Source organism: Periophthalmus magnuspinnatus, chromosome 3 (assembly GCF_009829125.3).
Source record: "Periophthalmus magnuspinnatus isolate fPerMag1 chromosome 3, fPerMag1.2.pri, whole genome shotgun sequence".
Taxonomy (NCBI): domain Eukaryota; kingdom Metazoa; phylum Chordata; class Actinopteri; order Gobiiformes; family Gobiidae; genus Periophthalmus; species Periophthalmus magnuspinnatus.
The window spans coordinates 7,818,454-7,845,719 of record NC_047128.1 but is presented as its reverse complement, the minus strand read 5'-3'; the positions used below and the strand labels follow the sequence as shown (position 1 = coordinate 7,845,719).

At 40.8% G+C, this 27,266-nt stretch overlaps 2 protein-coding genes across 4 annotated transcripts in view; both read left to right on the top strand.

The window, feature by feature from the left end:
• pla2r1 (phospholipase A2 receptor 1) overlaps positions 1-24,006 on the top strand; it is a 31,916-nt gene extending 7,910 nt beyond the window's left edge. The window contains exons 5-30 of one of the 2 annotated variants that reach the window (XM_033990572.2): positions 152-265; positions 428-577; positions 1,499-1,687; positions 2,370-2,536; positions 2,612-2,722; positions 4,094-4,206; positions 4,274-4,443; positions 4,880-5,088; positions 5,474-5,619; positions 14,474-14,558; positions 14,630-14,762; positions 14,840-14,875; positions 15,444-15,604; positions 16,073-16,137; positions 16,409-16,512; positions 17,094-17,230; positions 17,314-17,431; positions 17,925-18,067; positions 18,151-18,298; positions 18,785-19,023; positions 20,299-20,479; positions 20,905-21,039; positions 21,341-21,463; positions 21,541-21,717; positions 22,405-22,440; positions 22,730-24,006. In XM_033990572.2, coding sequence (XP_033846463.1) covers positions 152-265; positions 428-577; positions 1,499-1,687; positions 2,370-2,536; positions 2,612-2,722; positions 4,094-4,206; positions 4,274-4,443; positions 4,880-5,088; positions 5,474-5,619; positions 14,474-14,558; positions 14,630-14,762; positions 14,840-14,875; positions 15,444-15,604; positions 16,073-16,137; positions 16,409-16,512; positions 17,094-17,230; positions 17,314-17,431; positions 17,925-18,067; positions 18,151-18,298; positions 18,785-19,023; positions 20,299-20,479; positions 20,905-21,039; positions 21,341-21,463; positions 21,541-21,717; positions 22,405-22,440; positions 22,730-22,929 — 3,590 coding nt within the window. In that variant the 3' untranslated portion in view covers positions 22,930-24,006. The remainder of the gene's footprint in view (positions 1-151; positions 266-427; positions 578-1,498; positions 1,688-2,369; positions 2,537-2,611; positions 2,723-4,093; positions 4,207-4,273; positions 4,444-4,879; positions 5,089-5,473; positions 5,620-14,473; positions 14,559-14,629; positions 14,763-14,839; positions 14,876-15,443; positions 15,605-16,072; positions 16,138-16,408; positions 16,513-17,093; positions 17,231-17,313; positions 17,432-17,924; positions 18,068-18,150; positions 18,299-18,784; positions 19,024-20,298; positions 20,480-20,904; positions 21,040-21,340; positions 21,464-21,540; positions 21,718-22,404; positions 22,441-22,729) is intronic. The other variant, XM_055230078.1, reaches the window with a different exon arrangement.
• Positions 24,007-24,572: 566 nt separating this feature from the next.
• ly75 (lymphocyte antigen 75) overlaps positions 24,573-27,266 on the top strand; it is a 29,237-nt gene continuing 26,543 nt past the window's right edge. The window contains exons 1-2 of one of the 2 annotated variants that reach the window (XM_033990562.2): positions 24,573-24,859; positions 26,480-26,854. In XM_033990562.2, coding sequence (XP_033846453.1) covers positions 24,766-24,859; positions 26,480-26,854 — 469 coding nt within the window. In that variant the 5' untranslated portion in view covers positions 24,573-24,765. The remainder of the gene's footprint in view (positions 24,860-26,479; positions 26,855-27,266) is intronic. The other variant, XM_055230072.1, reaches the window with a different exon arrangement.

Genomic DNA, 27,266 nt, shown 5'->3' with positions numbered 1-27,266 from the left:
TGGGCCAACTACAGCCAGGAGTCTTATTACATCAGTTTGTATGTCCATCTGGTATATTAGCTGAATTTAAGCCAATATCTGATCCCGAAAATTGCAGCATGTTTATTTTAAAATGTACATTACAGCTGATTTTTAAAAAAAATTTTTTAAGATCGTTTGGCCAGCGTTGGGGTCAGAGTGTGGATTGGCTTAAATCACATCAAAGACAGTCAAGGATGGCACTGGTCTGATGGGTCACCTCTCACCTTCGTTAACTTTACATCAGGTACGGTATACTGTGTTTGTGACTGGTATTCATATTTCTGTGTGCTATCTACCAAAGTAACTTAATGCAACCATTATTACCCTATAATGTAACAACAATATGCATTTATTTATACATATACATTTATGTTAAATAATTTTTTGTCTTCCATCCTCTCATCAGCTTTACCTGCAAAGCCACTGCAAGTAATGAGTGAGTGTGGAGTGTATAACCCAGGCAATGCAGAGCAGTGGCAAGGGATGGCGTGTTTGTCTGCTCTGCCGTACATCTGTAAGAAAACGCCCAATAACACCCACACTATAGAGCCACTGGGTAAGACATTTTATATAGAACTATATACAGTTTACCAAATTATTAACTTTATCAACTTAATTCTCCTAAAGTTTGACTGAGCAGTTACTGTTTATGGCATTAGTTAGGATAACCTTTTTGGAATAATGTAATGTAAACACAACTTAATTACACAGTCTGGTGCATAGCCAGAAAAGACATGAAATTAATTAAAATGTTTGCATTACTGTAATAATGAGGTGAATATGTTATGGTGTTAAATTTCAGATACAGATCGTCAACGTCGCAGAAAAATAAATACAAATCCATATACTATTTATTGCATGGAGCAGATATATATATTTTTAATTTTACCTAAAGTAAGGAAATACATTGATAACACTTGAGTTTACGCTAGACCACATTACTAACTAAGTAGTAATTGGTATTCTAGATCAGTAACTGAATAGAACCTTCACATCAACTTGTCGGCATTGCAACGAGCCAAATGTCACATACAAAAACAGGTACATTAACAACAACACATAAAAAGTTAGATTAACGAAAGGTGTCAACTCTGAGCTAAACACAAAGTATCCGATCATTACAATACTAAAAGTGCTTATTATGTCTTTTCCTATTAGTTGAAGGACTGCATATTGATGGCTAACTAAGTGTTACCAATACATTGTAGGCCTACATAATTTTACCGGTCCTAGAAGCTAGTTTCCTGTGAAATTCAATAAACATTTCTGCAATGAATGAACAAAGAGGTCAAAGGTTCGTGGTTTTCTGTTCAGCCATTGGTCTGAACAGCTGTTGTACACCTGGAGACTGCCCTCACGACCTCCCTTTCCTCTGCACTCTCAGCTATTTCACCAAAATGCTATGCTGTTGTATTAACTAAGTAAACTGTCTCTAATCCTTTCTTTCTCTTGTTTTTTCTTCTGATTTTTCTAAAAGAAAACTGGCAGCACATACCCACTGACTGTGATGATGGCTGGTTGGCGCATAATGGTTACTGCTACAGAGTGACGGCGAAAGCACAAAACTGGCATGAGTCCAAACAGACCTGCGTAGACGAGGGGGCAAACCTCTCCAGCCTTCACTTTTTATCAGAAGTGGAGTTCCTTGTCAATGTCTTGCAAAACTGTAAGTTCAAATTTAGCCTAGTAACTTCTGTTTTGACTATTACTATTGAAAGGACAGATGTAAGAGAAGAGACACACATTACATTGTCAGAACCCAGCATAAACCCCTATTCACCTTATTCCAGGTTCCGTCATCATTGGGGTTGTATTATTTTGTATGTTTTTGCATATGGGCCACAAAGCTGTTTCAAAGCCTCCCAAAGAATTGGAGCATTGTTGACTTGTTCATGCATATGAACACTGAAGAACACAAAGCAACCTACTTTATATCATACTTTTTTATATCATACTTTTGAGGTGTAGCTTTTCCCAAATTCTCCATTGAAATGAGTTGGATTCCTGCTTAACCGGGAGAGCCACCACAAAGACAGTGTGGTTTAAAGCATTTAGATGAAAATGTGGCAGGGGTGGAATAAGGGAAATTAATGCTAAACACATGCTATTAATGTGTTTTGGCTTCCTTTTCATTCCGACGATAAATGTTTTTCATCACTCTGAAAAACCATGAATATAATTGGTCCCTGACGTAGATTAACTTAATAAAATAATGAGATAAAATAAAACTTCCTTTTAATGCACAATACCATCATATCAGCTTGACTTTGATACTTCTTGTCACAAATGAGGCTGCAAAAAAAAAATACTGCCCAACAATTTGACTAGTATTTCATTCATGAATCTAGTAACGGGAACCAGTAGTGAGGTGTGGATTGGTCTTTGGAAAGTGGACTCATCTCCAGCTGTTCAATGGTTTGATGGTTCTCCAGTAACTCTGGCCCCTTGGCACCAAAACCAGCCCCCACACATTCCCCCAACAGACGGTACTCTCTGTGGCACAGCAGATGTAAAGGTAGATGTACAAAATGTGCTTTAATTCTGAAAGTTTAAGTTTAATTCTGAAAGTTTAACAATGCTCTCACTACAGGAGGGCGACTGGTTTTTGAGATCATGTTATTTGCAATATCCAGCTATTTGTCGCAAAAAGGGTCACACACCCATCTCTTCCTCGGATTCATGGGACGAAGGTTGTCCTGAGGTGAGATCAGCAGAATACACTGTGTTTTTGGGTCTTTTCCTTTTTCACCTGCTTTCTTCTAACCATATTAGGGATGTCAAAAAACAGATACTAATTGATACTAAAACTAATATTGAAACTGATTTGAGCAGGTATCGATACTAAAAAAGTTACATTCACAGGATATAAGTGAACCTTTCCTGAATAGCTTTAGAATGATTTTGATCTGGATCAGAACAAGTATAAAACCACATAAACTAGCATACTTCAATGGATCACAATGGACCATACCTGGACAACTGAGGGATTACACAGATGTAAGGCCACAAGGTAACACAAAAGAAAGTACTATGTTTTAATGTCGAAAATTATGTTGTCAGTATCAGTGTGGTATTGGAATTGGTATTGAGTTTTGAATCTATTCTTTTATATCAAAATAGAGTTTGAAATTTTAGTATTGTGACAACACTAAACCATATATTCTGCATTTTGTTCCATAACAACTAATTTAATTTTCTCCTTCACTGCATCCATACATCTCCCTCCTAGTCCCCACCAACCAAAAAAGTAATACAACCTTTTTTACATCATATTGACATTATAACAATGGGTGAGCTTGTACTAAATTGGTTAAGTTTTATTCCATAGTTACTGGCTAATTGTAGCTACAAAGAAGTCAAAGAGATGTCCCAGATTTCGAGGTTACTTGTGAGTGTGCTGGTCACTATGTCACACAATGAACAGATTCACATACTGTGGCTGATGACGAATGGCCTGGCATTCATACACTCTGTTTACAGGAATAATCATCTGAGTCATTCAGACACTTTCTACCCAGGAACACAGGGCCCAAAAAAGCTGGAAACATAGCGGTGCACATCCCAGTAACTTGCGAAAAATAAATCAGGAAACAAAAAATATGAAAAATGAAGGGTGACTAGGGGTGGTTGATAGCCAAAAATGTATGTGACCATTAAATTTTTTTTCTGCAATTAATTTACGCTTAGTATCGATCTCCTTAATGCTTAGGAAATAATTAAAGACATCTTCTGAGTAGGTATGGAATTATGACAATCACTGACTGACAACATGACAGTATTATTAAAATAGCAGATCATCTCAAGAATCCAATAACAACTTCTTTTATTTCCCAATTCAAAGTTATTCAAAGACGCAATAGAAGGCATGGCCCGTGTGGTGTGATCTAAAAACCATGTTAGTGTAGCACAACTTTCTAATTTAGTAAAGGGAAAGGTCTGAAAATAAAACTCACTGTGGTAACAGGTATGACAGCAAGTGGCCATAATGTTGTTTCTAATTGTCTATACTTCTGCTCCTTTACAGTTGGCGGACAAAATGTACTTAACTACTTAAATATGTTTTGATTTTTAGGGTTGGAAAAGACATGGCCACCATTGCTATACTGTGACAAGCTATGAACATAACTTTGATGATGCAATCAGTGACTATTACTGCAAAGGCTCGCTCCTCACAGTGAAAAACAAGTACTTAACAAATTCGAATTCAAATTGTTTTGTGTTAAAAAAATAATAAACTTGGACTTTCTGTTAGGTTTGAACAGGCGTTTGTCAACAGTTTGCTCAGACAGAAGGGAGCCAACAGCAGCTTGTTTTACTGGATAGGCCTCAGAGACCAAGAGGACCGGAGAGAGTACCGGTGGATAGCTCATAATAACACAGAAATGCCTCTAACCTTCACCAACTGGAACAAGCACCAACCTGGTAATCAATATATTTAATGGAAGAGGCCACATACCAGTAATCATTATCTTAGAATGATTATGTTAGCATGTTAGCATTATTGAGAGGCAGAAACTTTTTGATACAAATTTTTTATTGCAATGTACTAATCAATACAAAAACTTCAAAACTAGATACTTAAGTATAAACCATATAAATGACTACACAAGTAAAATTGAACTCAGTATCGAGCCTTTTCCTGAGCATTGATATCAACATTGTCATTTTTTGTATTGTGACAAGACTTTTACAATTTTAAAGTACACTCCTGGGATCCAGACTCTGTAGTGAAAAAAAAAAACAAAAAAAAAAATAATATATATATATACACACACACACATCAACAAACTTAGATTCTATTTCACTTCATACTTTCATACTTCATACATATTTATCTCACGTCTCTTTTCCTTTTTAGTGAGTATTGGTGGTTGTGTTGCCATCTCCGGGGGTCCAGCTCTGGGGCACTGGGAGGTCAAACACTGTCAGTCCTTCAAGGCTTTGTCTGTGTGTAAACGAAACATCGAGAACTACCCAAAAGCCCCACTATCAGAGGACCACAAGGTCGCCTACGCCCCCTGTCCCCCCGGCTGGGACTCACAACCAGGGATGCTGCATTGTTTCAAGGTAATATTAGTTTAGAAAAACTCATTCTCTCTTCTGTTTTGTTTTTATTGTGAGCTATTTTGTATATGATACCAGTTATTCACCACTTGCATAATTTTTGTATTAATGACATTCTAATATTTGATGTCATAATTTCAAATGGATATATTTTTATTATAAACAGCAACACATTTTTTTCTACTTTTCCCAAGTCAAAGTCTACATGTTAGCACTAATGCTAAATTACTAGACTCTACTGTACTTATCTTAGCCTTCTGTTTGCTTATTGACTTGCATGTAGACTGCATTTCTATTCTCTGGAAAAAAAATTAATAGAAATTTAATATGAGTGATCTCGGAATACTCAAAGAAGTAAAGTTGTAAATTATAGTTGTTTGTTGTGAAGGTCTTCCATGATGAAAAGGTCCTGATGAAGCGCTCCTGGATGGAGGCAGATTTCTTCTGTCAAGCTCTTGGGGCTAAACTGGCCAGTTTCCAATTCTACGATGAGCAGCTGTTTGTCAAGCACCACCTCAACACCATGTTTGAAGAGTTGGTACATCTTTCTTTTTTAAACCCAAAGATGTAATTATTTTGTGCTCTGGCTTTTGTGGTTGGAGGTTTGGGGTTTATCTTCTATGCCTGGCAATGTGGGGTAGAAGCTTGGTTGGTTCAGTCTAAATGGCTTCTTGGGCCAGTATTTCAAAATTTTGAATCCAGATGAAAATGATCCGGATTTTCGTGTTTAGATTTTAATCCTTGGAAGTCAGATTTCTATCCCGGTATTTCAAAACTTTGCTGGATTGGATACATTTTATCCTGATCTTCTGTCATACTGTCTGGTGAATCAAAGATTCAGATTCGGGCTAAAAAATTGAACAGAGTTTATTTACAAACACAGAAATGTAAATGTAGATTGATGGAGCAGAGATCAGAGTCGTGGGCTGATGTCTTTGATCTGGTCAAAGGTAGCAGGGTCAGAGGCTGGGGTGTTCATACCGGTCGAGGTGAGCTGGGTTGTGGGCTGGTGTCTTTGAGCTGGTCAAAGGTAGTGGGGTCAGAGGCTGGGTTTTTCGTACCGGTCAAGGTGAGCTGGGTTGGAGGTGGAGGTGCAGGGTAGTTCCAAGGAGCAGTGTCTGGCAAAAAATGAGAATAACCAACTGAATACAGAGATCATATGCATATATGCCAAGTGGAACAGTACCACGGGGGATACACGGACGATCTGGAAACCTCTGTTGGATCCTCAATCCCTTTGTGCTCCACAGGTGCATGCCTGAAGGAGGGTTTTGACAGGAAGGCATAGGTCACTGGAAAGAACAGGTTTGAGCTGTGACACATGGAACGTGGGGTGAATGCGGAGGGAAGGAGGAATTGAAGGCATACCGCAGATGGACTGATGATCTTGGTGATCTTAAAGGGCCCCAAGAAGCGAGGAGAGAGTTGGGAATCAGTCTTGAGTGGGATGTTTTTTGCAGAAAGCCAAACTGCCTGACCTGACTGATATTAAGGACCGGCACTTGTCTGCTGCAGCCTTTGTCTTGGTCCCAGATTGAAGAAGAGTTGCCCTAGTCTTCTTCCAGATCCTGTGGAAGCGTTGGAGGTGGTGCTGGACAGATCGCCAGGTCCTTTTTCCAGGCGTTTCGGAACAGGAAATGGTTGGAGTAGGCCGGAGGGCAGGGAGTAGGTGGCAGGCCAAAACATAGGTTTTGGTGTCCCTGTTGACGGTTGGCCATCAGAAGTAGTGTTTCAACAATGAGAGACTTCGGTTAACCCTAGGATGGCTATTTTAGAGCGGGCGGCATCTGGACTATAAGGCACCCGGAGGGGCCATTACCTGGGTTGGGCTGAGTACGTTGAGCCTCCCGGACCAGATTTTCAATCTCTCAGTTTACAGCCACAACTACATGTGTAGGCGATATGATGGTCTCGGAGGGAGAAGGACTGTCTTCCAGGGAGAACTGGTGTGAGAGAGCATCTGGCTTGATATTATGGGACCCTGGACGATAAGTGAGAATAAAGTCAAATCTACTGAAAAAGAGAGGCCAGCGGGATCAGACGTAAACAGGTCCTCCAGCTTGCGAAGGCAGACTGGGCTTCTGGGGACCCATTAAACTGTTAAGAGGGAGAAGTAAGTTCAGTCAGAGGTGCAACAACACAACTAAAGTCTCTGAGGAATCATCAGTAAAAGTTTGCGAATCCAATAAAACCCTGTAACTGCTCTCTGCTGCTGGGCGTCGACCACTCAGTCACTGCCTTTACCTTCTCCGGATCAACCTTGACCTGCCCCCTCCCCACAATAAAGCCCAAAAAACTGACCTTGTCGCAGTGGAATTCAGATTTCTCTGCTTTCACATAGAGCTTGTTCTCAAGGAGTCTCTGAAGGACCTGACGCACATGTTGCTGGTGTTCCCGTGGGTTCTTAGAAAAAATCTGAATATTGTCCAGATACACAAAGACAAAGCGGTTAAGAAAGTCCCGTAACACATCATTAATAAGAGCTTGGAAAATGGCCGGATCGTTGGTTAACCCGAAAGGGATGATGTCGTGATCCCTGTTTTGCTGTCCTCCCGTGCTGTGTTTCCCCCTCCCTCACCTGCCTGTCTCCGGAGCTGGGCGGAGTCCTGCTCCTCCTGCGCGCACCTGCAGCCCATCTACGCAATCAACACCACCTGCTGTGGATAAGAGGAGTGAGGACCAGACACTCGGTGCTGGAACGTCCGCGTGTCACACGTGAATACTACTGCCTGGCCTTGTATATTGGTATCTTTGTGAACTTTTGACTTATTGGAATTTTTGCTCTTCCCCAGACCCCCGCCCAAGTACCAGCTCCGGAACCCCCGCTCCTGCACCTGCTCGTCTACCTTGGTATGGTCTCACGTCGTCCTCGTCTAACCTGGTCACGCACCCGCTCCCACGCTCCCCAGCACCTCTGGATCCACGAACCACATAAACCTGGTGCACTGTCCTGTGAAGCATCCTCGTTCCCCGGCCTTGTGGATTTATGAACTGTGCACATTTTCTGAATAAAACTTTGTTAAACCTTCGTGAGTCGCGCAATTTTGGTCCCTCCATCTTGCTGGTTACGACAGAACGTTCCGGCCAGAAATGGACCAAGCGGACTCTAGACCTGACTCTATGCTTCAACAAGCGTTTACTCACCACGGCAACGTGCTCGGACAGCACGAGCAGAGTATCCAGACCCTGTTGGAGCACAATCAGTCCGTCGCGCAGCAGGTGTCGCAGCTCGGGAACCAGGTCGCTACGCTGCTCACGCACCTGCCCCCCGCCGCCGCCACCGCTGGATCTGCTCCGCTGCCCTGTCCTCCGGAATCTAGGAGCACCGATCCAGATCCATTTGCAGGTCAGGCCTCTGCCGGGGCTTCCTCTTCCAATGCCTCTCCGTGTTCCAGCAGCGCCCAGCCCGCTTCCCATCTGACGCGGCCAGGATACGCTACGTCTGTGGCTTGCTCAGGGGAAAGGTGCGCCAGTGGGCGAAGGCTAAGTTTTCTAACTCTGCTTTGGACAATACAGACTTTGAGACTTTTCTTAATGAATTTAAGTTGGTTTTCAGCCATCCCCACTACCGAGCCGACGCTGCTTCCCGCCTGCTAGGCATAACCCAGGGATCCAGGTCAGTGGCGGATTTTACTATTGAATTTTGGACACTAGCTGCCAAAGTGGATTGGTCAGCGTGCTTAGGGCTGTGTTCTCCAGGGGACTAAATGACATTTTAAAAGATGAGTTAGAATCACGGGACGAGCCCTCCGACCTTAGGGCTTTGATCACGCTGGCCAATCGCATAGACAATCGGCCACGGGAGCGTTGGCGGGAGGCTCGTCATTCCCCTGTTCGGACCGCAGTCCGCCCCCCGTCACCGGCTGCGGAGAAGCCTGTGCAAATCGGGAGGGCGCACCTTACAGCCGAGGAGCGGATGCGACGCCGCGTGGCAGGGGAGTGCTTCTACTGTGGAGTGAGGGGGCATTTTGTCGCCTCCTGTCCAGCCCGGCCAAAAGGAAGGGCCCACCAGTAGCCCTGGGAGTACTGGTGGGTCAGTCGCATATCCCAGCTCAAGACAATAAACTTCAGCTCCCGGCAACTCTCTGCCTCCGCTCGAACACATTATCTGTCCAGGCCCTTGTTGATTCTGGGGCTGAAGAGGATTTTATTGACTGGCAGTTGGCAGAGCAGTGGGGAATCCGCCTGGAGCCCCTGGAGCGCCCACTCACTGCCCGTGCCCTCAATGGACTGCTTTTAGCCCTCGTCACCCATGTTACGGAACCTATTACTGTACTTTTATCTGGGAATCACCGTGAGATCCGTAGGTTCTACGTCATCACCACCCCTTCCTCGCCGTTGGTTCTGGGCTATCCCTGGCTTAGGGCCCACAACCCGGTCATTGACTGGGCCCGGGGAGAGATAGCAGGGTGGAGTTCCGCCTGTCATGCGGGGTGCTTGCGGTCAGCCCTATCTCCTGTGGGGGAAGCTTCTCCGTCTAGCGACTCTGTCCCGAAGGCACCTGACCTAGCCTTGGTTCCGGAGTAGTACCACGATCTTCGGGACGTCTTCAGCAAGGATCGGGCCCTCTCTCTGCCTCCTCATCATCCTTATGATTGCGCCATTGACCTTCTGCCCGGGGCTCCCTTACCCACAAGCCGCCTCTACAACCTGTCTCAGCCTGAGAGAGAGACTATGGAGCGGTATATTCGGGACTCGTTGGCTGCAGGTATTATCCGTCCTTCTTCCTCCCCCGTGGGGGCGGGGTTTTTCTTTGTGGCGAAAAAAGACAAGACTGCGCCCGTGCATAGACTATAGAGGCCTTAACCCTATAGCGTCGGATTCTATCGTCGGCGATAGCGCGCGGATGCGGACTTTCCAGCAGCGTAACTCGCATTGGTACCAGTCATGTTCTCATGTAAATTCAAACAGCGTCTCAAAGCGGAGGCACGGGGCTATTTAAATATGTTTCCGTCAGTTACGGTAATCTGCCTCTGTTGCTCCGCGAAGGTGACGAATGAGAGCGCAGGTGCTGCGGGGATTTTCGCAGTCATTTATTCGATGCGTAAAAGAAAAAAATACGAATGAAAGTGTAAAATAGAAGTAGATGTGTAAAAAAATGCAGTAAATTCTGATACTTCCTTTAATATGATTTTTATGGCTAACAAAAATATAAAAGTCTAGGTGACCTATACTGGCCCATAGTGTGCTCAGTCCTTAAAGGGTTAATGATATTACCGTTAAGAATAAGTACCCGCTTCCTCTTATTGACTCTGCTTTTACCCCTCTCCATGGCGCCACCATATTTTCTAAGTTGGACTTACGCAATGCTTATCACTTGGTGCGGGTGAGGGATGAGTGGAAAACGACCTTTGAGACTCCCATTGGTCACTTTGAATACCTAGTCATGCCCTTTGGACTTACTAATGCCCCCGCAGTGTTCCAAGCCCTCATTAATGATGTCCTTCTGGATTTTTTGAATCAATTTGTTTTCGTGTATCTAGACGATATACAAATTTTTTCCAGATCCTTACAGGAACACAGACAGCATGTTCGCCAGGTATTGCAGCAACTGTTGGAAAACAAACTGTTTGTAAAGGCTGAAAAATGTGAGTTTCACACCGACCAGGTTAGTTTCATGGGGTTCATAGTGGGATGGGGCCAGGTAAAAGCTGACCCAGAAAGATTAAAGCCGTGCGGGACTGGCCAACCCCTACCAACCGTAAACAACTTCAGAGATTCATAGGCTTTGCTAATTTTTATAGGAGATTTATTAGAGACTTTAGTCGAGTTATTTCCCCTCTCACTAGACTCACATCTCCTGCCCAACCGTTCACCTGGTCCCCTGAGACTCAATCGGCTTTTGAAAAATTAAAGGATTTGTTTACCTCTGCCCCTATCCTGCACCAGCCTGACCCCTCTCGGCAGTTCATCGTGGAAGTCAACGCCTCCGACGCCGGCGTAGGGGCGGTGCTCTCCCAGAGGTTTGACCCGTTTAATCGTTTGTTTCCTTGTGCCTTCTTCTCTCGACGCCTGTCCCCAACTGAGGCCAACTACAATGTGGGGGATCGCGAGCTGCTCGCTGTCAAGCTGGCCCTAGAGGAGTGGCGTCACTGGCTGCAGGGGGCGGAGCTACCTTTTCTGGTATGGACTAATCACAAGAACCTTTCGTACATTCAATCTGCTAAACGTCTTAACTCTCGCCAAGCTTGTTGGTCTCTATTTTTAGCCGCTTTAACTTTACCCTTACTTACCGCCCGGGGTCCCGCAATGTGAAGCCAGACGCCCTCTCCCGCCAGTTCACTCAAGAAGAAGCGAACTCCGTCCCGGAAACCATCATTTCCGCATCCCGTGTGGTTGCTGCCCTCCACTGGGATATTGAGGACCTGGTGCGGGAGGCCCAGCGTGACAACCCCGACCCAGGTAACACTCCTCCCAGCACATTATTTGTCCCCGACTCTGTTCGCTCACAGGTTCTGCAATGGACTCATGGCTCCCGCTTTGCCTGCCATCCCGGAGCCTCCCGCACCCTTTCCCTGCTGAGGCGACATTTTTGGTGGCCCACCATGGACAAAGACACTAGAGCTTACGTCTCCGCCTGTCAGGTGTGTGCCCGGGGAAAGTCCTCCCTCTCGCCCCCTTCTGGTTTGCTGCACCCGCTTCCTGTCCCGAGTTGACCTTGGTCCCACGTGGCGGTGGACTTGTCACCGATCTCCCCCCATCTCTGGGTAACACCGTAATTCTAACGATAGTGGATCGTTTTTGTAAAGCAGCTCATTTCATTGCCTCGCCCAAACTTCCGACTGCTAAAGAGACGGCTGATCACCTTACTAACCACGTTTTCCGTTTACATGGTATTCCCATGGACATTGTGTCTGATAGGGGGACCCAATTCACCTCCCAGGTATGGCGCTCCTTTTGTGAAGGACTGGGACATTCGGTTAGCCTTACCTCTGGGTTTCACCCCGAATCCAATGGACAGACCGAGCGCACGAACCAGGACCTGGAGAGGGCTCTACACTGCGTGGTCTCCGCCAATCCGTCTGCCTGGAGCACCTTCCTTCCTTGGATCGAATACTCTCATAACTCACTGGTGAGTTCCGCCACGAGAATTTCTGCTTTCCAGGCCTCTCTGGGTTATCAACCACCACTCTTCCCGTCCGAGGAGAGAGACCTGGCAGTGCCATCGGTCCAGCACCACCTCCAGCGCTGTCGTTGGGTCTGGAGGAAGACTCGGGCCACTCTCCTCCAGTCTGGGGCCCGCACCAAGAGGGTGGCCGACCGTCGTCGCGTCCCAGCCCCTAAGTATGCGCTTGGCCAGTCGGTGTGGCTGTCCGCCAAAAATATTCCACTGAAAACTGATTCACGTAAACTCTCTCCATGTTTCCTCGGCCCGTTTAAGATCAATAAGCTTGTTAATGACTCCGCAGTGCAACTCCAGCTTCCGCCATCTCTTCGTATTCACCCCACATTCCACGTGTCCCAGATCAAGCCTGTCCAAACCAGTGACCTATGCCCTCCTTCCGATCCCCCTCCTCCCGCCCGACTCATTGATGGCCACCCAGCCTTCTCCCTCCGGCGGCTCATTGATGTCCGCCGGAGGGGTAGGGGGCTTCAGTACTTGGTCAGTTGGGAGGGATATGGACCCGAGGAGCGCTCGTGGGTGCCCAGGGCACGTATTCTGGACCCTGACCTGGTCAGGGATTTTCACCGTGCTCACCTGGATAAGTCTGGGGGTCCACATGGAGGTGTCCCTTAGAGGGGGGGTACTGTCGTGATCCCTGTTTTGCTGTCCTCCCGTGCTGTGTTTCCCCCTCCCTCACCTGCCTATCTCCGGAGCTGGGCGGAGTCCTGCTCCTCCTGCACGCACCTGCAGCCCATCTACGCAATCAACACCACCTGCTGTAGATAAGAGGACTGAGGACCAGACACTCGGCGCCGGAACGTCCGCGTGTCACACGTGAATACTACTGCCTGGCCTTGTATATTGGTATCTTTGTGAACTTTTGACTTATTGGAATTTTTGCTCTTCCCCAGACCTCCGCCCTGCTCCTGCACCTGCTCGTCTACCTTGGTATGGTCTCACGTCGTGAGAGCTGATTCTGAGCGGGAAGGGATACTTATTTTTAATGGTTATATTGTTAAGACCCCTAAAGTCGATGCGTGGTCTTAAGATTTTGTCTTTCTTGGCTACAAAAAAGAACCCAGCTCCTAAAGGCGAAGAGGACAGATGAATGATCCCAGCGGCTAGAGAGTCTTGGATATACTGTTCCATTGTCTCCCGTTCAGGTTTGGAGAGGTTGTAGAGATGGTTGGAAGGCAAAGGGGCACTGGGTAGGAGGTCAATGGCACAATCATAAAGACGTTCTCCAGGTCATGATTCACACTAGGTACCAAGGAGAGGTCAGGTTTATCCGGAGGATGTCTATGGTGCGAGGTGGCGTTCCCTGCTGGAGAGAGAGCAGACTGCAGACAGTTAGCATGGCGAAAGGAGCGCATTCAGATACCTTCACGCTGACCCAGTCGATCATGGGGTTATGTTTCACCAGCCAGGGATGGCCCAGAATGAGTGGCGTAGAGGGAGCAGAGATCACCACTTTGTTTCCTGATGATTACCTGACAAAACTATGGAAATGGGTTTTGTGATATGTGTGCAAGTGTGTTGTGGGTGGTGCCAGAGTCCCTGCCCAGCTCCAGGGAAAGACAACACAGAAACACAGGGACAGTATGGGATCTTGACATCTTCTTAGATAGGGATTTCCAAATCCATCCCACAGGATCAAGGTTAGGAAAGAGGAAGTGATGCGAAGCATTTCACTGAAATAAGGAGGAGCTTTCAGGTTTTTTTTAAGAAAGGAAGAAATATAGCAGTAAATATAAATGTTATGTGTAGCTGGTTAAAATCAATTGTTATATTATGTTAAAATAATAATAATTACCACAAAGCAGTGACAAAAAGTGCAATAAAATAAAGGACACGCAACATGTTTTTCAGACAGGGAATGTTTTATCCAGGTGAGATAAGAATTTTGCTCCATGCCACTCTTTTTTTTTTGTAGCATCGTGAGATGACATTTTCAGAATACATCCGAGAATTTAAATTTCTAAGATAAAACCTGTCTAAATGTACTGTACTAAAGGCAAAAAATCAGAATCAAAGACAGGATTGGATTTACAAATCTGTATTTGAATCTTGTGGATCAAATCTGGTTTGAAATACCCAATTGAAATCATATCCATCTGGATTATGTTTGAATGGCATTGAACATATTTTTATAGCATTGACTACATTGCAGGTGGTTTTAATGTTCAAAAATATTTAGAAATTCATCCATTCTTTTTGTGAGGAGGGTCGTCTCTCCACCGAGCAGATCCACAGAAAACATTTTACATTTTCTGTCTTTTTCAGAACAGAAAGTCGCTGGTTTTGGATGGGATTGAACAAGAGAGATCCTGAAAATCCTTCAACGTGGCAATGGTCTGATGACAGCCCAGTAAGTATAAGGATAATCACCACATTTTAATCCTCCAAAGACCACAGTACTAACACATTTGCGATGGATAGGTTGTGACATCATTTATAGAAGACAAAAACAGTGAATCTATTGGAGACTGTGCCGTGTTTAGTCACGTGACCAACAGCTTTGCGCCAAAACCCTGCGATAGAAAATATGAGTGGATCTGTAAAATGCACAAAGGTACAAGCAACAATAGAACTGTAGCTAGATATCAAAAACACAAGCTGTGTAAACATTTTTTATCGGTTTGTTTTCAGGTGATCAGCTCTTAAAGCCATATTGGTACACCGAGCGTAAGTCCATCTCGTCATTTCATCTGCTATACACTTTATTTTTTGTAGGTGATTTTAACTGTGATAAAATGTATATGCTACATTCCTGCTCTTCCAAACTCTTAAAAGACAAATCTTTCTTAATGATCACATGTTGAAATGGCAAAATATACTTTAATTCCAGTGTCGGTGTAGGCTTTCTTCTGTGTACTCCGGTTTTGCCTAAAAACAAATACAATAGCTAATCTTCCAACTTGGTAGTCACTTGGTAGGTAAAATAAGCAAGAAACCATTGGTAGGCAAAATAGGCAAGAAATCATAGACTATATATATAAATAGACATGGCTAATAAAAGTAGGAAGTGATCATGGGCGCATTCTGGCTCCAATTCACTTTACATTGAAAAATTGTCACTCCTTTTTCTGTAACTGCTGAAGTGAGCCTCGTTATTTTGGTCTTAAAATGTTCATATTAACGTGCTGTACATGATCCTCATATTTTTATTTCACTATGTCCATAAATCAAGATATGAACATTAATAAGAGAATGTGTTTGGTTGTATTTTAGAATAATAAAGTATCTTCTACAGAAAGTGAGCCCTGGGTGTTTTACCGGGGTGCTGAATATCTTTTGGCCAAGCAGCCGTTCAGTTGGGACGCAGTGTCTCTGGCCTGTCAAATGATGGGGGCCTACCTTGTGTCCATTCACTCCAAAGAAGAGCTGCACTTCATCAAAGAGCGTCTGCGAAGGGTCTGTACATTTATTTTAGGATGGGTTCGTGTATTTGTTGGGTACTGGTTGGATTTGGTGAACATACCTTTACATTCTGGATCATACAGTCTAAAAAAGTGTGCTATATTTTTCATGACGATTCTATGGCGCTTTAGCGGAATAGACCAGACACTACAAGTATCCTGCATGTATAAATATAAATAAATATGTATGATGTACAAACATCAAATCAGAGCACATAGAGAGAACCCAAAAATACAAAATATTGCAATGATACATTTGTGCCTGTACTATGTAACTTTTCTAGTGGAGATGTTATTGTTTTGCGCGGGATGTTCCACAATATAGCAATTAAAGTTTTCCATCAGAAAATTACATAGTGCACCTTTAACTTCATTATACTGAAACCATTAACACCATAACCCTATGTTAAAACATGAAAATAATGGTCACGTGACAATAATGTTTATTTTTTTCTCTTCACAGTATTCTCTGGGTCCAACTGAGTGGTGGATTGGTCTTTCCATTGGCCTACCAGGAACAGAGGCTAGGTATCATTTTTAATGTAACATAGTAATTAAGATACTTAAATAGGCTCTGTGCACAACATAATAAATATTAAAACAACACCACAAACTCAAACTAAAGTATACCACATATAAAAATAATTATGTAGTATTTATTTTAATTATTTTGTATTTTAGTTGTTTTTTTAGTAAAAGTGACTGTTAGCTTTGAGACACAGTGTGCTAGCTAGTGTGCTTCTGTGCACAGAGCCTATTGTGTTTAAATTACAGTATCCATCTTGCTACTTTATCATAGATGGGCTGATGCGACTGAATTAGAGTTTCAGAACTGGTCAGAAGGCTTCCAACATGTTGGCAAAAAGATCACTGGGATGTGTGTGACCATGTCCTCTTCTACAGGTAAACCTAATCAAGAGTAGTACTATGTATCAAGTAATTTCCATTTGCGTTTTGCAGTCAGTCAGTATCTTAGTTTAAGGGAGACATATTATGTTTTAGTTTGCTATATAGTTATAATCTATGACACCTGTAGATCATTATTTTATATTTTGGACATTTTAAATTGAAATAGGCCTGTTGATCTAAAAACGCCATCACAGCCTCTCTTCCAGAACAAGTGGAGAGTAGCACCTGGGGATAGCTTCAGTTGACAATAGCAAGTACCAGATTTTTTATGTGTGTCAAAACGGCTCTGTGACACTGCTGAATCCTACATGTATCACCAATTAAAGAGAAAAATGAGAGCACAAAGTATCTATGGGGAGTTGGTAAAAACGGGAATTTTCAGAGCAATAGCATATTATTGCAGAATAAAGATGACTCAAACATGCATGAATCACTCTAGATACAGCTTTGCATAAATGATGAGGGAAAATAATTCGAAAAAGAAAGATTAAAGATTGAAAGTTGATTTTGTGTAGTATGTCTCCCTTAATAGAATGCTAAAACAGGCCTGGCTCACCTCTGCTCATTTGTTGTAGGAAAGTGGTCGGTCAGTCAGTGTAGTGATCTCCATGGTTACTTGTGTAAGAGGAGGACTGTGTCGGTGCTGGAAACCCCTAGAGAGCCTCACTATATTGGGGCATGTCCAGAGAAATGGCTGTATTTTGGACACAAGGTTTTCTAATAATTACACCAATAAATAATCATATGACTTCAGTCTTGTCAACATTTTCAAAGTGATATTTTTGGTATTTGCAGTGCCTCCTCCTTCACCTCCCGGAGGTTCCTGAGGATGGAAAGACTTGGACTGATGCCGAGTCCATCTGTTCATCTTTTGGGGGGACCCTGGTGGCAATAGAAAATGAAATTGAACAAGGTAGAAAACATAAAAAAGTGCTGACATGATCTCACAAGGATAGGTTTTAGTCGCACAATTAGCTGCACAATTTTGGAAAAAATATCTTATTGAGATTTTTCTGAAAAGCATTACAATTATGATTCAATTTGCAATCGATGTAGATCGATTCTAAGTTCACATTTTAAAGATGTCAAGGAGCATTAACATCTGAGAGACTGAAATCTGAACAAGAATCCTTTCAAGCAGCATAAAGCATTTCATGTTAACGTGTTAGTTGTTTTTTTGCATAACAAGAGAAGATAATTTTTTGTTTGCAGAAGAAATTATGTTCCTTAAATAATTGCAGTCTTTCTGAGTTGCTAATTGCCATAATTCAAATTTGCTATTTCAATTTGATTGTGATTAGTCCTGTGGCAGGTTTGCCATTTACAACGTGCATTCTAAGTTCTTGCCCTAGACTAATTACTGCTCAGATGTTGATTGTGAATGTAATGTTCTTTTGTCCTGGCAGCCTACATCACAATGCTCATGCAGGGCAGCTCTGTGGGAGTGTGGATCGGGCTGCAGAACGATGACACAGCCTGGACCAGCGGGAAAACAATCACCTACACAAACTGGTCCCCTGTGGAACCCAAGAGCCATCTCACTATCAATGTGATCCTATCTATTCATTTATTTAGTTAGTTATTTAGTTATTAGTAAGTAAACCCCAAATATTGTGTTTTATTACTTCAAAGGAATATGAGTGGCTTCATGGATTTGAACCTGAACTTGAACCACTGTGCGTTGTCATGTCAAATAATCACAACTTTCACCTGACTGGAAAATGGTATGATGAGAAGTGCAGCACCTCAGGGTATGGATTTGTTTGTCAAAAACCACAAGGTAAGACAAGAATGACATTGCCTAGTTATTATAGCACTGTGATACAGCACAGGGTGGAATTAGTGTGGTAACTAAATGTATTTATGGTGATTACATGATAATTACTCATGGGAATAGGACACTTCTGTCATTCTTTTATATTCTATGCTATATTTCATTATTCATTATTCCTGCTCTCCACACCTGGTGATGGTGAGCTTCTTTACTGTAGCCATAGCTGCCTCAGTGCTGACTGACAAAAATCTGACTGCCAATCTTCATTAGCGGCCCCTCTGACAATCACCATACACTCACAACCCCACAGTCATACATAGTAGGCAGTGTGGATACGTGTTTTGCCAAAGGAACAACAGAATGCATTTGTCTTGCACGAACAGCTTACCTTTGAATTGGTGAATAACCCCTTTTACCACTCAGCCACTGCTGCCATTTCATGATAATATGATTAATCCTCTGAACATGCCTGGTTTTGTTTTACTTTCACAGATACATCTAAACCTCCCACTCACTCGTACAGACCACCCTCTGCGCATGAGAAGATTGAGTACCGCGATCACAACTATCGCGTGGTGTCTGGAAACATGAGCTGGTACAAGGCCATGCAGTTGTGTTCAGAAAGACACTCTGAGCTGGTGAGCGTGACAGACCCATACCACCAGGCTTTCCTCACTGTGCTGGTCAACAGACTTGCAGCTCCACACTGGATTGGACTCTACAGCCGAGATGTACGTAAATATCCTATTTAAATATTTGGGCCTTTTGTTGAAGTTTAAAATCAGAAACCAAAATGAAAATCCAAATGCCAAATGAAAATCTGTTCTTTGTACTTTATGTATATGGATGATTTAAGCAGTGGTGGAAGAAATACTCCATTTTGTTATTGTATTAAGTAAAAGTACAGATACCAGAGCAAAAAAAAAAAAATACTCTAATACTTTTACCTAAATAGTTTTTTCATGTGATACTTTTATTTAAGTATCCCTTTAAAAATTTGGTTTACTTTTACACAGAGTTTGAGATCTAGTACAGCTTCAAATGTACTGATTTTGTGTTGAATTTTGTTCAACAGACACAATTAAATTTTTAATTTTTTTTCTAGCTAGTTTTATTTGTATATTTTTATTTGCTAAAAGTACGAACGTGTTAAAAATAAGTCCCTTTCAGCAGGTTTCAAAAATGTAGTGGAGTAGAAAGTACAGATAGCTTCTCTCAAATCTAGTGAAGTAAAAGCAAAAAGTATCTATTTTAAAATGTACTTAATTAAAGTAAAACAATTTTTTTAAACCATTTTTATCCAAGTACAGTACTTTACTACTTTCACTTTATAACTTTCCACCACTGGCTTTAAGCTTAGGTTCAAATTTGGTGACTAGTTTTCGTATTTTGTTAAAAGCATGTTTGGTTGGTGAAATGGTTGGAATAAGCTTATTACAAGGAGAGCAGTTATTTATGTAATGTAATATAGTGTTAGAAAAGTGCGCTATGAACTGAACGCTGACAGAGATCAAAACATGAATTTCCTAGGAAGTCCTAGGTGTCACTGTTGTATGAAAATAACATAATTAAACTAGGTACTAAGATAAGATAAGATATGCCTTTATTAGTCCCACAGTGGGGAAACACTTTTATCTTAACAATATGAAGGCATAATGTTGTATGTAGTGTAGTATTGTAGTAATATTTTTCCAAATCCATTGACTTTTCAACCATAAAAATTAATGTATGTATTTATTTAACCTGAAAGGTTTAATTAATGGCAAAGCTATCCATGAAGTCATATATTTATATGTCTTGAATGTTTCAACAGTTAAACTGATCTTTTGTGTTAGCTATGTGTAAATTACATAAATTCACATGTTTGCTAGCTATGTGAACTTTAATATTTTGCAAATTGTTTTGATTTTAATGTGTGTTAAGCACTTTGAGTGTCTATGAGCATGAAAAGTGCTCTACAAATAAAATTGATTTGATTTTAACCTTGACTTGTGTCTTTCTTGCAGAGTGGTATCAACTATCAGTGGTCTGATGGCAGTGATATGGCGTACACTCACTGGGACAGCACAGACGATGAAGATGACTTTCTAACAGGAGATTGTGTTTACATAGATGTGAACGGAGGCTGGAGGAGAGCGGACTGTGAATCCTCACTACCTGGAGCCCTGTGCCATGTCCCAGAGCTAAGTTAGTGCCACATCAATGCTTTTTAGATAGAGTTGTAAGTAAATGCAATAATATGGATGTACAAAATGATAGTAAAATGGATCTTTTTTTATTTTAGTTGTCTTATAACTTTAAGTATTCATTTCCTGAACATAAACATTTGAATTACTGCCATTAGGAAAATATTTAGGGTGTTTGGTGATGCATTGCAGGTTTTGGCTAAGACCTCCAAAAAGTAATTGTAAAATGTGAAGTGTGGTTGTTCTTAAATGGGTTAGCATAGTTTCCTAAACCAACAAATTAATGTTACTGTGGGTCATTAATTATGCTATTATGCTATATGCTATTTTTCATTGCCTGCTCATGTGTTTAACGTACCACTATGGGGCAAAAACATTAAAATTATTGTATTGTATTGTAATTACATTTTTTGTATTTTTATGCAGTAACTAAGGCTATGAGCACAACTGAAGTCTTATGTCCCTCGACGTGGTTGAAATTTAGAAGTGTTTGCTACAACTTTGAGCCTATGGTGCAACGACTCCCTCTGGAAGAAGCACGGGACCACTGCAGACAAAAATGTAAACTAAATATGCATTAATAAGCATTAATTACAAAAATATAAAAAATATATACTTTTTACATAATTAACCCAAATACCAATATTTATAAGGTGTGAGCAATAGATCCAAAGATAATTTTTTTAATTTGATATAAGGATTGACCAAGGTCATTGCTGCTGAATTCTCTCTGAATTACGTTCTGTGCCAAACAAAAGGCTGTGTTGACACTCCCCCTGCTGGCTGCCTGAGGGACTATTTGTACAATCTGCAATTTTGAAATATGTGTAACATGGAATATGCTATGTATGTATTTATTTAGTGAATACTTCAGATGTGCTGACCATTGAAACAGAGACTGAAAACCTGTTCATCTTAGAGCAGCTGTGGTCTCTAGGGTTTGTTCATCAGGCTGTGTGGTTGGGTATGTTCTTCAATCTTAATGGTAAGATTTAGCATTTGGAATCACTTACAAATGATTATATTGGTTTCGAGTAATAAAATATCTCCCATTACTTACAGCTGAAAGTTTGAACTGGATCGATGGTACTCCAGTAGACTACACAAACTGGCCTAGCAAACCCCCGGACCGAAGTCAACTCTCCACCGATACATGTGTTTCAACCAAAGCAACCGATGGGGTCTGGTACCTCACTCAGTGCCAAGAAAAACTTGGCTTTGTGTGTAAAACTACCACATGTAAGTACACAACATCTGTATATGCCAGAAATTCTTTAAAAATATGCACAAAATATGATCAATTCATTCAAAAGATGATAATGTTATTTGTCAAAGCTGTGTGAGTTGTTGTTTAGAATAATTTTGTATTATATATCCACAAGAGGTTACGAGTGTATGTTTTGTTTTTTCAAATCATTATATGTTACAAGGCAAGGGACACTACAGGGATGTGTGAAAATATTGCAACAAATAAACAACAAAACAACAAAGTCAAAAAGGAAAATTAAGAAAATGTGGCTTTTAATCAATATCTCAACTTTTAATACTTTTACTACTTAACAACGCTTGTGTGAAATATTTTACTTTTTACTCTTAAAGTGCATTTTTCACCATTTGTCACCACTGTAAATGTAAAAAAGTACATTTTTAAATGGGTACTTAAATACTTTTAGTTTTAGATTTGATTTTTTTCAAGTGATACTTTTACTTTTTACTTCTGTATGTGTACTTTTACTTGTGTAACAAAATGGAGTTCTTCATCCACCACTGATTGTGATATCTTGACCTTTTTTATTATGAAATGTCATATTATCTCATCAGCAGCTACAATTATCTGTCATCAATAGATACAGATAACTTTTCAAAATATATCTTGTGATGAAAAGCTTCAAAAGATATACCAGATAATTTGTGTTTTTTTTTCAGATAAAGATGTTGAAGTGGAGGCCGAACCAATAAATGGTAAAGTGACATTTTTATCTCACAATGTCTTTGTTTAGAGTTAGATTTTCACTGCTGATATAAACAGGATCTACAATGTATACTTGTATATACGTGTAATAAATAATTGGTGAATTATAGATTTACCCATTGCAAGTTGTATATGTAGTATATTCTCCTGAAAACAGTTTTATAGCATCCAACAAATGCATTAAAAAAAGTGGTTACAAGAATTATAATATATAACTGTCTATATTTTTGATAAGTGAGATTGCAAATGTCCTCTAGGTAAATGTTTTAATTCTTTTAGGTTTACATCATGGTGTTATAGCTGCTGCAGTCCTAGTGGCCATGGTGGTTTTTGCTCTTTTGGCTGGAGTGTTCTGCATTATTTACAAGAGGAACCAGGGACATTTCCGTGGAATTGGAAGTACTTATTATAGACAAACAAGTTCCCAGTCAGATGGAAACGTCTTAATCACAGACTTAGAAACACGCTTGGGGGAATAGCACTAAATTTCTCCAAACTTTTGAGGTCTTCTGCAGGTACAATGTAAAAAGACACTGAAAACTACTACTGCTCTGGATAGTGGTGAGACTGTCAATTTTCTATTACATTACTGAAAATAATGTTTTTAAAGTTGCACAGTGTAACTTTTCTTGTGGAAGGTACCTGCTTGTCTCTATGGAGATATTGTTGCTGTGGAATGTTTCTCGTAATATGGTATTAAAAGTAACTCTCCCTGGAGACAGTCAGATTACGTCAGTAGGCCAAGTTACAGGTCAGATCTATGCAAACACAGTGAATAAAATGAATAAATCACATGTGGAATAATAACTGGCATACGGAACATTCCAGGCAAAGCAGAAATACACTGGTAGATCTTTGGCCCAGTCCAACTTCTATCCCTTATTATGTCAGTCAAACTTTTCACACCAAGTACCACCTAAGAAAATATTTTGGTAACACCGGATCTGTACCAGATCTATTCCAAGTTTAAACTAGGGCTAAACCATATCTCGTGTAAGCATTACAATTACAATACTATTTCTAATCATGATGAAAGGACGAAAGGATGAAGAAAGTGCTTTAAATTCAGCAAAAAATGTAACTGCTGAGGAATCTGTCAAACTACAAAAAATCATAACAACTACTGTAAATGAGCATTCAGTTTTAAAATACTGTCCCCAATTTTGAGTTGTCAATGCCAGTAAGGTTTTTTTTCATGGGGGGATAAAATGACGTATATAATGTTGGTTGTTACTCTAAATAATTAATCTTATCAAATTAAATTAGGAAGGGGGAAGGGAAAAATAATCTATACATCAGGTACTATTTATAAGATATGCAACATGTTTTCTGTTGTCAATGCAATCATTTTCAGAGGCAATAAGAGATGAGCATTCTGAAGCTGTAACTAATACAGCAAAAGTTAGAATATTTAAAAACAATGGTTGAGGTAGGAGTGTGAGTGTTTTATCAGTATTATTTTGTTTTAAATGGCACGTTTTCTGTATGTTTTTCTGTGATGCAAAACAAGATGTTGTACTTTGCACAGCTATTTTTAAGTAAAATGAATGCCCTACAGTCTGTTTTGTGAATTTGATGAAACACCCTGCATTCTTATTTCAAAGATGTGATTCTCCTGGCTTTGCACTATGAGAAAGGCTATAAAATGGAAGAAAGATATGTCATTAATAATTCAACTTCTTCCATAACTGTAGAGATCAATTGATTTTATTTTCTTCCATAAAAACAGTTAAAAAATAATCCAATAAACTTGAGACAGCACGGTATGTAGCAAACGTCAACTTGTTTAATAACTAATATTTACAATAGTGAAATTATGACGATGTATATAATCTGAAGTTAAGTTAATAAAAATATACCAAACTGAAATATCCTTTAGGTAACAAACTTACACAATAAAATAAAACAATACATTAATACCATCTAGAAAAGATTTAAATTCCGAAATTTGCTTTTTATCAAATTGCCTGGCATTAAATTACAATTAACATTTTATTATTTACGTGTTTGTTTACTAGGAGTCTGATTGCTTTGGCTTCTCAAGTTTCAAAAGCACACTTATTTTGAAATGGTAATACGGAAGTGCAGTGTTTTTCACTTGGCTTTACGAACTTGTTATCAACTCACGGCGCACACAGTAGGAGGGTTGACAGCTGTGTGAGCTCTGGTTGGCTTTAGGTTTGCTATCCGATCACTTTCGCCTCGGAGTTCAGTCATCGATCGACCTATATTTAAAGCTCCACGCCCCGAGACTGCGGACCACCGTGTATATGAATCCAAGGCTGGGACGGGGGTCGTGAAAGACGGCTTTGAAAATGTCCAAAGCTACACACTTTTGTCTTTGTTTGTTGATTGTGTGGGAGACAACAGTGTTTTGGGGGTTTGGCTCAAACGCACTTTCAATTTTCGGTGAGTAATCTCCACTTTTATATCTCCTTTTTATTTTGTGAAATGCCATATTTGAATCCTAACACTTTCAGAGCACTGTTTATGGTCGTATTTTAATCTTTGATGATTGGTACTTTCGAAATCTCCCAAATGACAATAGGTTGACTCGTGCTACTTCACATTCGTCACATAGTCAATCGTAGACATGTGGACTTTGTTCTTTGTTATTGTTACCATCCCCTACACCTTAATTATATTATCTTATTTACAAGAAGCCGAGAGAAAATGCACACTCATCCATCCCCCCTAGAGTGGCTTTGTCATGTGTCAAAATATGTTAAATGCTCAACCGTAACACGTTATTATTGCAGAAAGGCTAGACTGTAACGCTCGTTTTTATTTACGTGGAAAGCCCGATTTGATAACCTAGTCAGTTTCACTTTTGATTATTTGCTTTTGTTTTGTATTTAGCCTATGATTTCCTTCTTTTCACCTTCTTGGAATTAAACTGATCGGTGATTCGTGGATCATTTAATATTGTATATATAAAATATCCAAAGACTGTTGGGTGGGTCTGGGCATTATGGCAGTATAATTCTTTACGATATATTTCCTAATTTTTATCAATCACAATATTTAATTTTATTTTATTTTGCCCTTTTCAAAACAAATCAGAATGTTTTTCAATAGGCTTTAAATTTCCTGAACAAGACAGACGTTTTTAGAAGTTGCCAAATAAAACAGAAAAATAGCAGATTTCTTCGCCCAATATTTGAACTCTGAAAAAGTATTGGCTGCAGACTTCTAGATTAAAAGACCCAAGCAAATAGTTGAGAATCAGAGATGAGTGAAATCTGATCTCTATTAAAATGTGAATGCACAGCCCTAATTGTCCAGTCCACTAATGTTTTACAGTGCACTGTATTTCTTCTTACTGCTAAACCCAAAGCAACTCGCCATGTCACAGATAAGACCTTATTTGTCTTCTGTCAGTTTAAAGCAACAATGTTTTGCTTGTTTTGTTATAATTCACTGTCCACACTGGACAGCCATTTCAGAGAATACACAGAAGGCCATTACGCAAGCATTGTAATCTTCAATATATGCTACTTTGAGGATTTTTTTTTTAATTGATCAGTCACAGTTCTTTTTTTTTCCTTTCAAACTTAAATTCATGAACATAAGTAAGACAGACCTCCCATCAGTGTCATTTAACAGATGAAATTCTCAAATTTATTCCTATGTCTGAACAGCATTACAATGTTCGACGTTTAAAAGGTCTAACACACTTGACCATATATTGTGCTTCTTTATATTTGTAAAGTAAACCAGAATGTGTATTTATTTGTTTATTTGGATAAGGGCAGATACAACGTACGTCGACCAACATAGCAAGTATTAGTGTTAGTTTAATTTACAACACCAGTCCAACGAAGGGCTTTTAAAAGTGTTCAAAATATCACATACTTACAAACTCACACACTCACATTTCAGTCTGTCTCAGCCCCCTCTCTCCCCCTGTCACCCCAATACACTCACTTCCACACACACAAATTACACATGGTGACATTGCTGTTGTTGCAGAAGCCAGGACTTTGTTTTTTAAAGGCATACTGTAACCTTGTGCTGTGTCTTTTCCAGATGATGACATCTTCACCATCCAGCTCTCCAGGACAGAGCAGTGCATCAGTGCAAAGACCCCAGAAGAGATATCCCTTGCCCCCTGTGACCCTCATGAGACGTCCCAGTTATGGAAAAGGGGTTCAGGGGAGCGCCTCTTTCATGTGGCCACAACCCAGTGTTTAGCCTTAAAGCTTCCCTCCAAGACACTGATGCTGTTTAACTGTACTATTGGGCCCATCTTTGGGTGGAAATGCAGAAATAACTTGGTGTACACTATCTATCAAATTGGACTTTCTGCCACGACTGATGGAAAGGTTATTGCCAAAAAGGAGTTTAATGACACCTGGGTTTTGGGAGGATCCCAGGACAGCATCTGCCAGAAGCCCTACCACAGTAAGTGTAATTTGATTTTTGTTTTATGTGAACTCGTGATCCAGTGCCATGGAAAGTACCTTTCATTTGATTGCATTTACCCACCAGAGCTAACTGCATTTTCACTTTGGTCTGAACTCACTTCCTGTATTGGGTGTGAGGTTTTATATAGCCTGGTTGTCAACTGCCTGGGTTACAAAACAAACTGGTTTATTCACATTTCCTGTCAGTCATTCGAGCATTACTTACTTTTGCTTGTTGTAGATTTCTTAATGCTGTCCTTAAACATAGTTATCTGCATAAGTTATTATACTACTTTTTTTTGGTTTTTTTTGTTTAACGTCGTATATTACGCAAAATTGTGTCTTGTGAGCTTTGAGCCATATTAAAATGTAGTTACATCATCAAAAACATATCTGGAGTTGTGGTTTGT